The sequence below is a fragment of the Hemicordylus capensis genome, chromosome 6 (genome assembly GCF_027244095.1).
Source record: "Hemicordylus capensis ecotype Gifberg chromosome 6, rHemCap1.1.pri, whole genome shotgun sequence".
Taxonomy (NCBI): Eukaryota; Metazoa; Chordata; class Lepidosauria; order Squamata; family Cordylidae; genus Hemicordylus; species Hemicordylus capensis.
In genome coordinates this window covers 141000276-141013896 of record NC_069662.1, presented here as the reverse complement: position 1 = coordinate 141013896, position 13621 = coordinate 141000276, and the positions used below count along the sequence as shown (strand labels likewise).

The 13621-nt window shown below is 44.2% G+C and overlaps 1 protein-coding gene across 4 annotated transcripts in view; it reads left to right on the top strand.

Annotated features, from left to right (window-relative positions):
* Positions 1-13621, top strand: part of C6H10orf67 (chromosome 6 C10orf67 homolog) — a 91004-nt gene that overhangs the window by 36547 nt on the left and 40836 nt on the right. For all 4 annotated transcript variants that reach the window (XR_008309401.1, XM_053258884.1, XM_053258885.1 and 1 more), the window contains exon 8: positions 754-825. Coding sequence is in view for 3 of the 4 variants with exons in the window: in XM_053258884.1 (XP_053114859.1) it covers positions 754-825 (72 nt within the window). In the remaining variant the exon portion in view is untranslated. The remainder of the gene's footprint in view (positions 1-753; positions 826-13621) is intronic.

Sequence of the window (13621 nt, the reverse complement as noted above, 5' to 3'; positions counted from 1 at the left end):
CTTGGAGGAGTCCCCAGAGGATCTGCAAATCCTGGTAGAATGTCCCCTATGCCACTGGAACCACCGATTAAGAAATCAGGCAAGGCCCCTTTAAGAAACAGAGTCTTCCTAAGGGAAGGGAACAGTCTAATTCACTCTACTGGAGCAACCTGCCTTTTATCCCCTGCTAACTGGGCAAAGAGGCACCTTTTACCGTGGTGATTCTCTTTATTTAGCAGGGGGAGAGTAACTGGCCCTATCCACCCCCAGCACAGTACCTCCAGTGACTGTTGCTGTTGTCTATCTTGTGTGTTTTTTTTTAATGTGAGCCATTTGGGGACAGGGAGCCATCTTATTTATTTATTATTTCTATGTGTAAACCACCCTGAGCCATTTTTGGAAGAGTGGTATAGAAATAGAATTATTAATAATAATAATAATGTTGCCATACCCCATTCTTGTGTTCCTGCTCAGAGCTAGCCAAGGTTCTGACTCTTTGTCCTGGGAGCTGTCCAAGGTCTGTGTTACTCATGAATCCTTGCCTTGGTGGAGACCCCAGCTCAAACTAGAACAGGATAGCTGAAGGAACCAATGGCCTCCTTACTTCATTATCCAAGGCATTGATGCTTTGGTGCAAACCTGTATTTCCAGACAAACAAAAAACTGCAGTGCTTTAAAAGACTGCTTTAAAAGATCCACAGTCTAAAAGGGTACAAGTCTGCTACAATCTAAAATTCTAATGTTCTCTTCTGACAAATACCTTTTAAATTTTAGCTAATGAACTCTCAAGAAATACTAAAGTTGGAACTTGACAGGGAGAAGCAGAGAGTTCTAGCTAAAGCTCTGGTAAGATACTGTAACATTATTCATATTCAGTTATTAAACGAAGCATTTGTCAGGCCTCTTTTCAGATAGCATGCCCCAATATATTTTGCATATTTTCTACCTCTTCTCCAATAAAACAGGTGCAGGAAGTTGATCTTTGTTAATTTGTAATGACATTATATCAGCGATAAAATACGCATTTCACTATTCCAAAGATAAACTTCAAATGACCTTTTTAATGTACAAAAGATATTAAAATAACTTATGAACATATAAGTTAAAACACAACTGAGCAAACGTTTTGGTGTGATATACTATCCTCGGTGCTCCATTTAGCATGCCAGCTGAAGGCACTTAAATACAGTGGCTGAGAACCGAAAGCAGCAAATGGATAATAGATAACTCATGGCGGGAGGGGAGAACAAACCTTCTGCCAAAGAGATATAGAGATGGTTCTCATGACCAGCCTAACCCAGCCTGGGGCAGCCCAACCTGGATTAGGCTGGTTGCAAGAAGTGGTGGGATCGCTGCAGAGCCTGCTGCTTTCTGCTCACCTAACCCTCCTAAACAACATGGCTGTTAGCACCTGCACCCTTAATGTGGCTGCCATGTATCATGTGCCCGAGGAGACATAGAGCACCCATCTGAGAGGGAATCCCCCAATGCAACGTGCCTGTTGTGCATTGCATTGTGGGATGCCCAGAGGATGGAACAGCCCCAGATCCCTCATCCTGCTTCATGCTTCATGGAGCAGAGCTGCTTGTGTGGGAGCATGGAATACACTCCCACCACCGAGGCTTAGATTGTCTGTGGGGAAGGTAAGCCTTCCACACCCACCCGCTCTTGGCGATCGTGAGAATCACCTCATTAACTCTTTCAGTGACTGATGTATCTCATGACTTCTTCCAGCTCATCCTTAGCATTGATATTAGGATTCAATTTCTCAGTGAACATAGCTTCCTTGATATTACGTCTTATTAAATTCCCTTCATAATATTGATACTTTTGTTTTTGTCATTTTCCCATTAAGTTCTTCCTTCATATGTATTGCCCTCAGTTTTGTTCAACTTTTATTATGCTGCATCTGAGCCAGAGGTTCTTTATATCTTGTCATTTGTGGTCTTTCTGTTTCTCCAACATAGAACTCTAGAAGGTCTCTAACCTTCCGTGGCTGGGCAAGGTAATTGAGAGGGTGGTGGCCTCTCAACTCCAGGCAGTCTTGGATGAAACTGATTATCTAGACCTGTTTCAGACCAGCTTTCGGGCTGGCTATGGGGTAGAGACTGCCTTGGTCAGCCTGATGGATGATCTCCAATTGGGAATTGACAGAGGAAGTGTGACTCTGTTGGTCCTTTTGGACCTCTTGGTGGCTTTCGATACTATCTACCATAGTATCTTTCTGAAGCGTCTTAGGGGGTTGGGGGTGGGAGGCACTGCTTTGCCGTGGTTCCACTCTTACCTCTCTGGCAGATTCCAGATGGTGTCTCTCGGGGACTGTTGTTCTTCAAAAATTGAACTTCAGTATGGTGTCCCTCAGGGCTCCGTATTGTCTTCCAATGTTAAGAACATAAGAACAGCCCTGCTGGATCAGGCACAAGGCCCATCTAGTCCAGCATCCTGTTTCACACAGTGGTCCACCAGATGCCACTGGAAGCCACAGGCAGGAGTTGAGGGCATGCCCTCTCTCCTGCTGTTATTTCCCTGCAACTGGTACTCAGAGGCATCCTGCCTTTGAGGCTGGAAGTGGCCCACAGCCCTCCGACTAGTAGTCGTTGATAGACCTCTCCTCCATGAAGTGATCCAAACTCTTCTTAAAGCCACCCGGTCTTTATGTTGGCTGTCACCACATCTTGTGGTAGAGAATTCCACAAGTGGATTATGCATTGTGTGAAAAAGTACTTCTGTTTGTTGGTCCTGGATTTAACAGCAATCAATTTCATGGGATGACCCCTGGTTCTAGTGTTATGTGAGAGGGAGAAGAATTTCTCTCTATCCACTTTCTCCACCGCATGCATGATTTTATAGACCTCTATCATGTCTCCTCTCAATCATCTTTTTTCTAAACTAAAAAGCCCCGGGTGTTGTAGCCTTGCCTCATAAGAAATGTGCTCTAGGCTCCTGATCACCTTGGTTGCCCTCTTCTGCACCTTTTCCAGTTCTACAACGTTCTTTTTTAGATGTGGTGACCAGAATTGTATGCAATAGTACTCCAAGTGTGGTTGCACCATAGTTTTGTATAAGGGCATTATAATATTAGCCGTTTTAGGCCTTTTTCACAGCTGCCGCACATTGAGTCAACACTTTCAATGACCTGTCCACCACGACCCCAAGTTCCCTCTCCTTGTCAGTCACTGACAGCTCAGATCCCATCAGCGTATACTTGAAGTTGGGGTTTTTCGTCCCAATGTGCATCACTTTACACTTGCCAACACTGAACCTTATTTGCAACTTTATCGCCCAATCACCCAGTTTGGAGAGATCCTTTTGGAGCTCCTCACAATCAGTTTTGGATTTCACTACCTGAAAGAGTTTGGAATCATGTGCAAATTTGGCCACTTCGCTGCTTACCCCTGCTTCTAGATAATTTATGAATAAATTAAAAAGCACCAGTCCCAGTACAGATTCCTGGGGTACCCCACTTCTTACTTCCCTCCACTGTGAAAACTCTCCATTGTGAAAACTCTCCATTGAAAACTCTCCCTCTGTTTCCTGTCTTTCAACCAGTTAGCAATCCACACATGTACTTGTCCCCTTATCCCATGACCGCTATGTTTCCTCAGGAGTCTTTGATGAGGAACTTTGTCAAAAGCTTTCTGGAAGTCCAGGTATACGATGTCAACTGGGTCACCTTGATCCACACACTTGTTGACACTCTCAAAGAACTCCAAAAGGTTTGTGAGGCAAAATTTACCTTTGCGGAAGCCATGTTGTTTAACATCTACATGAAACCGCTGAGAGAGATCATCAGGAGATTTGGTGTAGGGTGTTATCAGTATGCTAATGACACCCAAATCTATTTCTTGATGTCAACATCATCAGGAGAAGGCATAACTTCCCTGAATGCCTGCCTGGAGGTAGTGATGGGCTGGATGAGAAGTAACAAGCTGAGACTGAATCCAGATAAGACAGTGTTACTTATTGTGCGGGGTCGGAACTCGGGAGATGATTTTGATCTGCCTATTCTGGATTGGGTCACACTTCCCCAGAAGGAACAGATATGCAGTCTGGGGGTGCTTCTGGACACAAAACTCTCCCTGGTGTCCCAGGTTGAGGCGGTGGCCAGAGGTGCCTTTTATCAGCTTCAGCTGTGTCCATTTCTTGAGATAGATGACCTCAGAACAGTAGTACATCTGCTGGTCACCTCCACACTTGACTACTGCAATGCGCTCTATGTGGGGCTTCCTTTGCATGTAATCCGAAAACTGCAGTTAGTCCAGAATGCAGCAGCCAGGTTGGTCTCTGGTTCATCTCGGAGAGACCATATCACTCCTATCTTAAAAGTTCTACACTGCCTGCCAATAAGTTTCCGGGCAAAGTACAAGATTGTTGTTATAACCTATAAAGCCCTGAACAGCTTGGGCCCTGGGTATTTAAGAGAATGTCTTTTTAGCTATGAACCACACCGCCCATTGAGATCATCTGGAGAGATTCATCAGCAGTTGCCACCGGCCCTTTTGATGGCTATTCAGGGACGGGCCTTCTCCATTGCTGCCCCGAGGCTTTGGAACACACTACCTGCTGAAATAAGAGCCTCCCTATCTCTTACAACTTTTAAAAGGGCAGTCAAGACACATTTGTTCACCCAGACTTTTAATTAGATACTGTTTAAATTGTATTTTAATTGTGTTTTAATAGTTTTAACTTTTAAATTTCAATTGTTGAAATGTTTTAATCATTTTATTGGTTGTTTTCATTCTCTTGTAAACCGCCCAGAGAACTTGCATATTGGGCAGTATAAAAATATGTTAAATAAAAATAAATACAATTAAAATAAACTATTTAGACTAGCAGCAGCTCTCTAGGGTTTCTGGCAAGAGTCTCTCCCAGCTCTACTTGGAGAGGCCAGGGATTAAACATGGGACCTTCTGCATGCAAAGCAGATGCTCTACATCTGAGCAATGGCCCTATTCTTCCATGTAAGAGTTGCCCTGCTGGAGCAGATTAGCCATCTAGTCTGACACTTTGTCTCATTCAGATGCTTCTGGTCTGGAAGGCTTACAAGCACAACATAATTATTGCTTTCCAAAGAGAAGATCAATGCAGCTTTCTTCCAAAAGGCTTTTCGGTTAGCCTGGTTAGTTCCCTTTTGTTGGCTGACATACAGACTAAGGAAGCTCTGGTGCCATGTGAAAAGAGTGGTGGCACTGCTGCCAAGTTCCCAACATACTGTTGAAAAGTGGTATGTAAATATTTGTCACAGTTGTCATCACTATGCAGCGTGGGTACTCAAACAACAGGGGGAGGGGCAGGGATTTTTATGACCTCCCTTTCCCCCAGAAGTGTTCTGTGCCCCACAGAATCAAGCCCCTGAGGGCTGTGTGACCCTCAGAGACATATTTTTGTGCGGCATAGAGTGTTTCTGGGGAAAGATAGGTCATCAAAATCCCCTCTTCTACAGTTAGCCAAAGCCATTAGGAGCATTGCCACTTCTCATGTAACACTGGCACTCCCTTAGTCTGGATGTCAGCCATTGTTTTTACAGCTCCAATCAATGTTGCTGGTAGTTACTATTCAGAGGCTTCTTTTTTTAAAAAAAAATGGTATGTTTTATAGGATTTTATAATGTTTTCATATGTTTTGTTGTTAGCTGCCTTGGAGACTCTTAGTCAAAAGGCAGGTTACAAATAGTTCAATAAATAAATAAAATTTCAGTGGAGGTTTTGCATCCAAATGAGTTGTCATATATGCATTCCGTGAAGGTGTTTCCTTCGTGTTTTTCCTGCTCCCTTGAAAAGTGTTGTAAAAATCAGTTGAGCTACAGTTCAGGCTTGAAATGTAGAATTGTATCCTGAACATGCATTTTGAGAAAGCAACAAATGCCCCACCAGCTGTTTATTGTGGCTGTAATTTGCATATAAAGTTCTGCTACATAAACAGAAAAACTGGCTTAATCAATGTGAGCTATTCTTTATGAAGATTTGCTGCTGCTGCTCACAAGAGATTTTAAAGGAGATGTTGTATATGAAATATCTGAGTGTTCTGCATTGATTTCATAAATCAGTGGGCGCAATCCACCATCTTTTCAAAGAGGCTTCTGTAGCAGACATTCCTGGTGGCTCTTTTGGTTTGGTGTTATTATTATTTTTTTATCCCCTTTTAAAAGGATTCAAGAACTTTCCAGATGGCTGGTCCTTTATTTTATCATCTGATCCCCCTTTTGGGCAAGGGGGGGGGTTACATGGCCAGTGTGTTTTTGTTACAGTAAGCTGAGTGGGTTTATTATATAAAAATATAAAACACAGCTTGACTTGCTTTCTTAAAATGTGCCAGAGAAGAATGACGCTGTGCAGAAGGTTGTGAATAACAAATCAATACCACTTGAGCTATTTAAATATTCACTTTTTTCTTTTTCTTTTTGGTAGCTTGTCACACTTCGTGCCAAGTTATAACTGCTCTACTTATTTTGTTTTGTTAGTCTCAACATCATGCGTCACGGGTTCTCACACAGAGGGTTAGATGCTGCAGGTCCTTAGGTTTTTGTTTTTTTTTAACTTTAGAGAGAATAATGAAAACAGAGCTTGGTCTTCAGAAGCCACTGTAGAATAAGTGGGGGAGATGAAAAGATATCAGCTTAAAAACACACACACACAACATTTTTTTATTCACCAAGTGCCTAGCATGTTTATCCACTGAATACTTGACTTTTTAAAAAAGTCTGCCTGCAAGAAGAAGAAGAAGAAGAAGAAGAAGAAGAAGAAGAAGAAGAAGAAGAAGAAGAAGAAGAAGAAGAAGAAGAAGACCCTCAAAAATTGGCTGTAGGAAAAGAATAGTTTAATGATTTCCAGAAGTGCCAACGAACAGCCTGATGAGGAGATAGGAGGGATGTAACTGATTGTCACAAGCATCAGTCAATTATCATTCTGCACAGCTGGCTTCTCCTGGAAACAGGATGAACTGATTTCTCCTGAGCTTGATTCATCTGGGGCATCTGTGCATCTGTCCAAACAGCTGGACAGTGGGATCCACAACAGGATCACTACTCCAGTTCAGTATGTCTGTATGAAGCAGACATATGGAACTATAACATTCCCTGATAATCAACTGGGAGGAAAAAAGTGACCTGTCCAAGGTTATTCAAGGTTACTCAATAGCCACTATGTGGAACAACTGATAGAATACACAGCAGCAGCAGCAGCAGCAGCAGCAGCAGCAGCAGCAGCAGCAACAACAACAACAACAACAACAACAATGTTGTACTGGAGGTTTTCCACACATGGCTTTTAGTTTGCATCTCCTCCGGAATGGAGGGTGTGTGTTCACATATTGTTCAAATTTACTCCAAAGTCCCTGTGAGCTATTGGGGAGCACTTCACACAAATTTGGGGTGTTTTATTGCATATTTTTAATTACATGTTTTTTATTGCATGTTGCCTGATTTATATCCGGGGTTAAAAAATACACTTTTTGCTTCTGTTTTGGGGGGCAACTTTGAACTCACAGTAAAGCCACTCAGTAAAGTCTGTGGTCCTCAGTAAAGACCTCGGTAAAGTATGCTATCTGGGAAAACTCCTGCTGTGATTTTGTTGTTTGCTTCAAAAAATTTTAATTGATAGGTTTTTTTTCTATTTCTAGTTTCTTTTTCTTTTTCTTTCCCCCCTATTTCTTTGTAAACTGCCTTGAGCATTTTCTCAAAGAAAGGCAGGGTGCACATATTTTAATAAATCTAGGAGAGACCACGTTACTTCTTTACTGATGGAGCTACACAAAGTGCTAGTTATAATTTATAAAGCCCTAAACAGCTTAGGCCCTGGGTATTTAAGAGAGCGTCTTCTTCACTATGAGCCCCACAGCCCATTGAGGTCATCTGAGGAGGTCCGTCTCCAGTTACCGCCAACTTGTTTGGTGGCTACACAGAGACGGGCCTTCTCGGTTGCTGCCCCGAGATTGTGGAATGTGCTCCATGCTGAGATACGATCCTCCCCATCTCTGGCAATTTTTAAAAAACACCTGAAAAGCCATCTTTTCATCCAAGCTTTCTCAGCTCTTTAAAATTGTCTGTTTTGATTTTATGCTCTGTTGAACTGATTTTAAGGTTTTAACAATGTGATTTTTATGGAGTTTTATTGTATTTTAACTTTTGTAAACTGCCTTGGGATGCCATATGAAAGGCAGTATAAAAATTGAACAATAAAGCAAACAAACAAACAAACAAACAAACAAACAAACTTTTTAGAAAAAACTTTTGTCCTTGTGTTTGATTTTCTTTACTTTTTTATTATTTATTTGGGAGGTGGGGCAAGATGGTGAAGGATTAACAGCCTGTCTTCCGAGCTCCTGCCTGTGCCTGGACTTTTTCCCATCCCAGGCATGCCATCCAAGAGGTTGACCCCATCCAGTGGGAGGAAAAGATTGTGGAAAAGTCCCAGCAGCAAGAGGCCCCCCAAGGAAGGATCAGGGAAAGCAAGGAAGAAAAAACAACTAAGGATTGAAAACTTCCTCCTCCCAACTGAGGCAGTGTCGGGTACTTCGTTTACTGTGAGTACCAAGAACAGATTTGCAGCTCTGGCTACGGATGTCCCCACAATCATTGACAGACCAGCTCCCCAGGAGTTAGATAGCATACAATCTACCTCAAAATTCTCTCACCAGAGAGACATGGAGGGAAAGTCCCCAAGACAAGGGTCCAGAAGCTCTATAATTGATCAAGCTCCTCATTCCCAGTCTGACCTTATCACCCAACAGCTGAGCAACACATATCTTATCTCAGCTGAAAGTTTGTTATTAATTTTAGGGTGCTTAAACCAAATTGGGGGACAAATAGAGACTAACATAGGTTTTTGCACAACTCCCAGTCAAGCTCCAGCAAGGGGTTAACAACCCAGCTGTCATCTATACAGCCCTCCCTTCTCCCTCAATGAGCAAAATACCGCACCGGGCTCACCCTGAGAAAGCTGGATTCAGTAAAGAAAAGCTACATTGAATCTTGCAACCCAAGAAGATTCTAATCCACCTCCCCGAAGGGATGCATTCCTATGGGGGGGGAAGACACTCACCTCCCTCTCAGAGCTTTTGAATCATCAGATCTCCCCTGAAGATGGTGCATTTCTACTTTTTGCCATCTCAGCTGGATTATAAAAGGTTATTTAAATCAGCAAGTGTGCCTACACAACTAATAAATTCAGCCCAGCGCTTGAGATTGTTTAATAGCTTCCCCCACCACATTTTAAAAGATCTCGGTTCCAGAGCACTAATTAATGGCCTCACAAACTTCAGAAGGAATGCACTTACAAGGTCACATTTTCAAAACAAATCCCATACCCAAGATAAGATTCTGATGCAGACCACTTTCCCCAATGAGTTGGCTGACTTCCAATCCAGCAGACAGGATGACCTGGCACAACTAAAGATTAAATTAACTGAACTTCTGGAAAGACTGACGCCCAATAGACACAGTGCTGGTATTACTGACTGAAAGTCAACAGGTTTTACCTATTGCAGTTAAAAACACCACCTAAAAGGCTCTTAAAAGTGAATGTAGAAGATTTAACAACAGACTCCTCATGGTCTGAAGCAGACTTGGAAAGTGTCTCTGGCCAAGAACAATCCTCCAGGCCCCCACCTGTCTCAAGCAAACATGCTAGTTCATTCAGGGAAGCGGTCCCTGAAAAAATTGACTTCTGGCCAGGAGTGATGCTATCTATTGACCCTCATTTTGACAGTGTTACTGCCCTCCTTGCCCCAGACAGGTTACTTATGCCAGGGAGCCCCCAGGTCTGCCTTGCAGTGCCCTCTCTTACTACTGAGGAGATAGCTGTGGGGGCGGAGGCAACCAAAGAGAGTGAGGGGCAGAGCCTCCTAGCAGTACCGTCACCCTCAGAGGCACCATACCATCCCTCTGCTTATGTAGGGGAAGCAGCTGCTGAGGTTCAAGAGTCGGGTTCTGATTTTCCCTCGTCTAGTGATAGACAGAACACTGTGGACGTATTAGACAATCTCCAAGGTCCAATGTGTATCCAGGCTCATACTGATGCCCTACCAGATACAAGCCCTCAGACCATCTTGAAAGTCCAAGAAGACACCAACACACAGGATTTATTTATTTATTTATTTATTTAATATATACCGCCCTTCCAAAATGGCTCAGGGTGATATAGGGCTAGGATCCTCCCCAGATGCTGCTGATCTGATCTCTCAGGATAGCCCACTAGGGCCAATGAACACACTGGACTCTCTCACCATCCTGCCTGGGCGGGACCCAGGCTAGCGGGCTGAAAGGACAGAAGTGATAGAGAGTGTTCCAGCTCTTGATAGCGCTCCTTCTCCTACACAATGATATTTTGCAGACCAGTGTGAAATTGGGCTTTTATCGTAGAATGTCAATGGGTGGGGCTCCTCTAACTCAGACCCCTCCTTTAAAAACTATCTTATATGCCATGATGTTATACTGATTCAGGAATCCTGGACTACCGAGGATCTACTACTCAATGGCTTCCACTCATATATTGTTGGAGCTGTACCTGGGGCAGGATGTGGCAGATGCATAGGTAGTCTGGGTGTGCTTGTAGCCATCTCTCTGCGTGCATCTCCCAAACTGCTCCCACCACTCAGGCAATATGCAATGGCAGTACTGGTCCAATTCAGCCAATGTGAATTGCTGATAATTAACATCTATCTCCCTCCCCAGCGTACAAAACTGTAGGTCAGAACATTGTGGGCTGAACTTGAAAATTATGTAGCAGACCTCCTTCACTCCATTCCTAATGCTTGTGTTGTGCTGGGTGGTGATTTCAATGCTAGGCTGGGTCCTGACGACCACACTTTATATACTCAACAGAGGGCCTATCCACCCAGCCCTGAGGCAAACGGACTCCCTCTCATCCATCTCTCTAAGGATCAAAGGTCAAATTATGTGGGTCTCTGCTTGAGCCAAATGACCATCAGACTAGACCTGTCCATTCTGAACGGCTCATTTGAAAATGATCATCCGGGTGAGTTTACCTTTCTCACCAGCACTAGAATGAGCCTGATTGACTACTTCATCACATAAAGGAACCTGCTTCCTTTAGTGGAGAGAGTCGAGGTTACTCCCAAATTTGACAGCGATCATCTTCCCATCTTGCTACTTCTGAAGCCATTCATTCATCAATCACACACAGAGAACCACTACAATCTTTCCATATCCTCGGCAGAGGGAGCATATTGCCGAGCCAAATGGACGTTACAACTGTATCAAGCGCTACAGGAGCTACTTGCCTCTGACCACCTGCAGTCTATACAATCAGCTTTTCTAAACAATGACCCTACTAGTACGCCTTTGGAGTAATACAAAGCATTAGTCCAGGAACTACAGCAGCTCCTCTCTCATAAGATTCGTGAGCCTCACACACAGCATCAGCCAGCCTCCAAGCAGTGGTTTGATAAGGACTGTCTCAATGCCAAAAAAGCCCTTGCTATTATCTACCAAGCCTACAAATCTAGCTCTGGCCTGCGGGCTGCACAGAATCTTCTTCAGCAGAAAAAACAGTACAAACCTCTGCTGGCCCACAAGAAAAAAGAGCCCATGAAAGAGGCCTGGACAGGACTAATCCAGGCCACTAGATCCAGAGACTCGGCCATGTTTTGGCATCTCACAAAGTATTATCCCAGCTATGGACCAAATCAATTGGATTGTCATATACACCCAGGGACCTGGGAGAAACACTTCTATGATCTATACAAAGACCCTGCCTCTGACTGCAGAAGCTCCTCCAGTGCCCTTGAGGACACTCCGGCAGGGGCTCCTCCAGTGTTAGAGAACCACAGTGTCAGTTTCAGAGATCCACAGTCTTGTCGCCCAACTGAGGCCAGGAAAGGTTCCAGGTGAAGACCTTATCCCACCGGAGGCTGTAAAAAACAATCTGGACTGGTGGGCCCCCATCCTGGCATCGCTCTTCACCTATATCAACCAGAATGGCCAAATTCCCAAAGATTGGGGAGTAACAATCATTGTACCCATATTTTTAAAAGGGCAAGAAGGGTGCCCCCCACCCCAGTTAGAGACCCATCAGTCTGCTCAACACTATTAGCAAACTCTATGCAAGACACTTATATGGGAAACTTAGGGACTGGCTGGAACAGGAAAATCTCCTTGCTGAAGAACAAGCAGGCTTTAGGGAAGGATGCACCACCATCGATCAGTGCTTAGTACTACAGCTCCTCACTGGGAAACACTCCTCCTCCAGGGCGACCTCTCTATATGCTGCCTTCATTGATCTCAAGGCAGTATTCAATCCCATCTCATGTGTAAAATTATGGGAGAAGCTGGAGGCCTCCTCTATTGACTGGCACCTGCTATATCTCCTTCGAACCCTGCATCTAGACACTTTGCTTAAGGTGAGATTTAGCCCACAAGGTTACCTCTCAAGTGCTGTTCTAACACAGAAGGGCGTCAAACAAGGATGCATTCTGGCCCCTCTCCTATTCAATTTCTACATCAACTCAATGGTGGGCCAGCTCAGCAATACAGATTTCCACCCTCCAAAGCTTGCGGGGAGACATATTGCCATCCTACTACATGCAGATGACACAGTCAAGGACTCCCATTGGCCTTAGAAGAGCACTGAGGGCTCTGACATTGCACTGCAAGGAAGACAGCCTGGAAATTAATGATCACAAAACTAAAATCATGGCTTTTGCTAGGAGGCCTAAGATACAGTCCTGGAGGACTGAGGGACATAAGATTGAACAAGTGGCTCATTTCAAGTAGCTGGGAGTAGTTTTTCAATCTGGAGGCTCTAGAAAAGCCCATGGAGAACATCTGGCCTTAAACGCTCAGAGAAACTCCTCTGTCATCCTCCAATTCATGCATACAAGAGGAGGCCACTATCTACCCGCAGTTCTTGAACTGTTCAAAGCTAAGTCATTCGCTCAACTCCTCTATGGCGCTCAACTGGATCCTTTCCCCAACATTGTGACTCTGGAACGTGTACAATCTTAGTTCTTGAGGGCAGTGCTCCATGTACCAAGATGCCAAGCTGCACCTGGAGACAGGTCAGATCAAGATTGTGGCTAGGGTGTGGGTGGCTACTCTTTGCTACTGGCTCAGACTATTCTTTTGCCCAATTGGTCTTGCCCCTCTAACCCTTCACGATTATTACCCATCTAGTTGGGCTCAGACAAGTGAGGCAAAGTTAGCTACCCTGGGCCTCTCCCCACTGACCCTGCTCAATATGGGCTACGAACAGGCAAAAGCAACCATCAAGCAGCTCATTACAGACACTGAGTGCCAAACTGCTCTCAGTAGTGTCCCAATATTTTATATCAATGAGGGACTTAGATACACTGCCTCTCCTGCAACATATCTTACCCAATTGGAGGTCCCAAACCACAGAAGGACATTCACCTTGGCTCGCTGCCATGGCCTCCCCTCAGCAGTGCTAGAGAGCCGTTACAGAAGGATCTCATTTGCAGAGCGACTATGCCCCTGTGGCTCAGGACAGATTGAAACTACTGAGCATGTCCTCCTATACTGCTCATTCTATAGAGACATTCATGCCTCTCTCATCCTCCCATTGTTAAGCAAGTTCCCAGGATGTTTGAGACAATTCTACAGCTTCTGGTTACTCTCTAACATGAAACCTGCCATCACATATTGCATTGCCAGATACTGTGCAGCTGC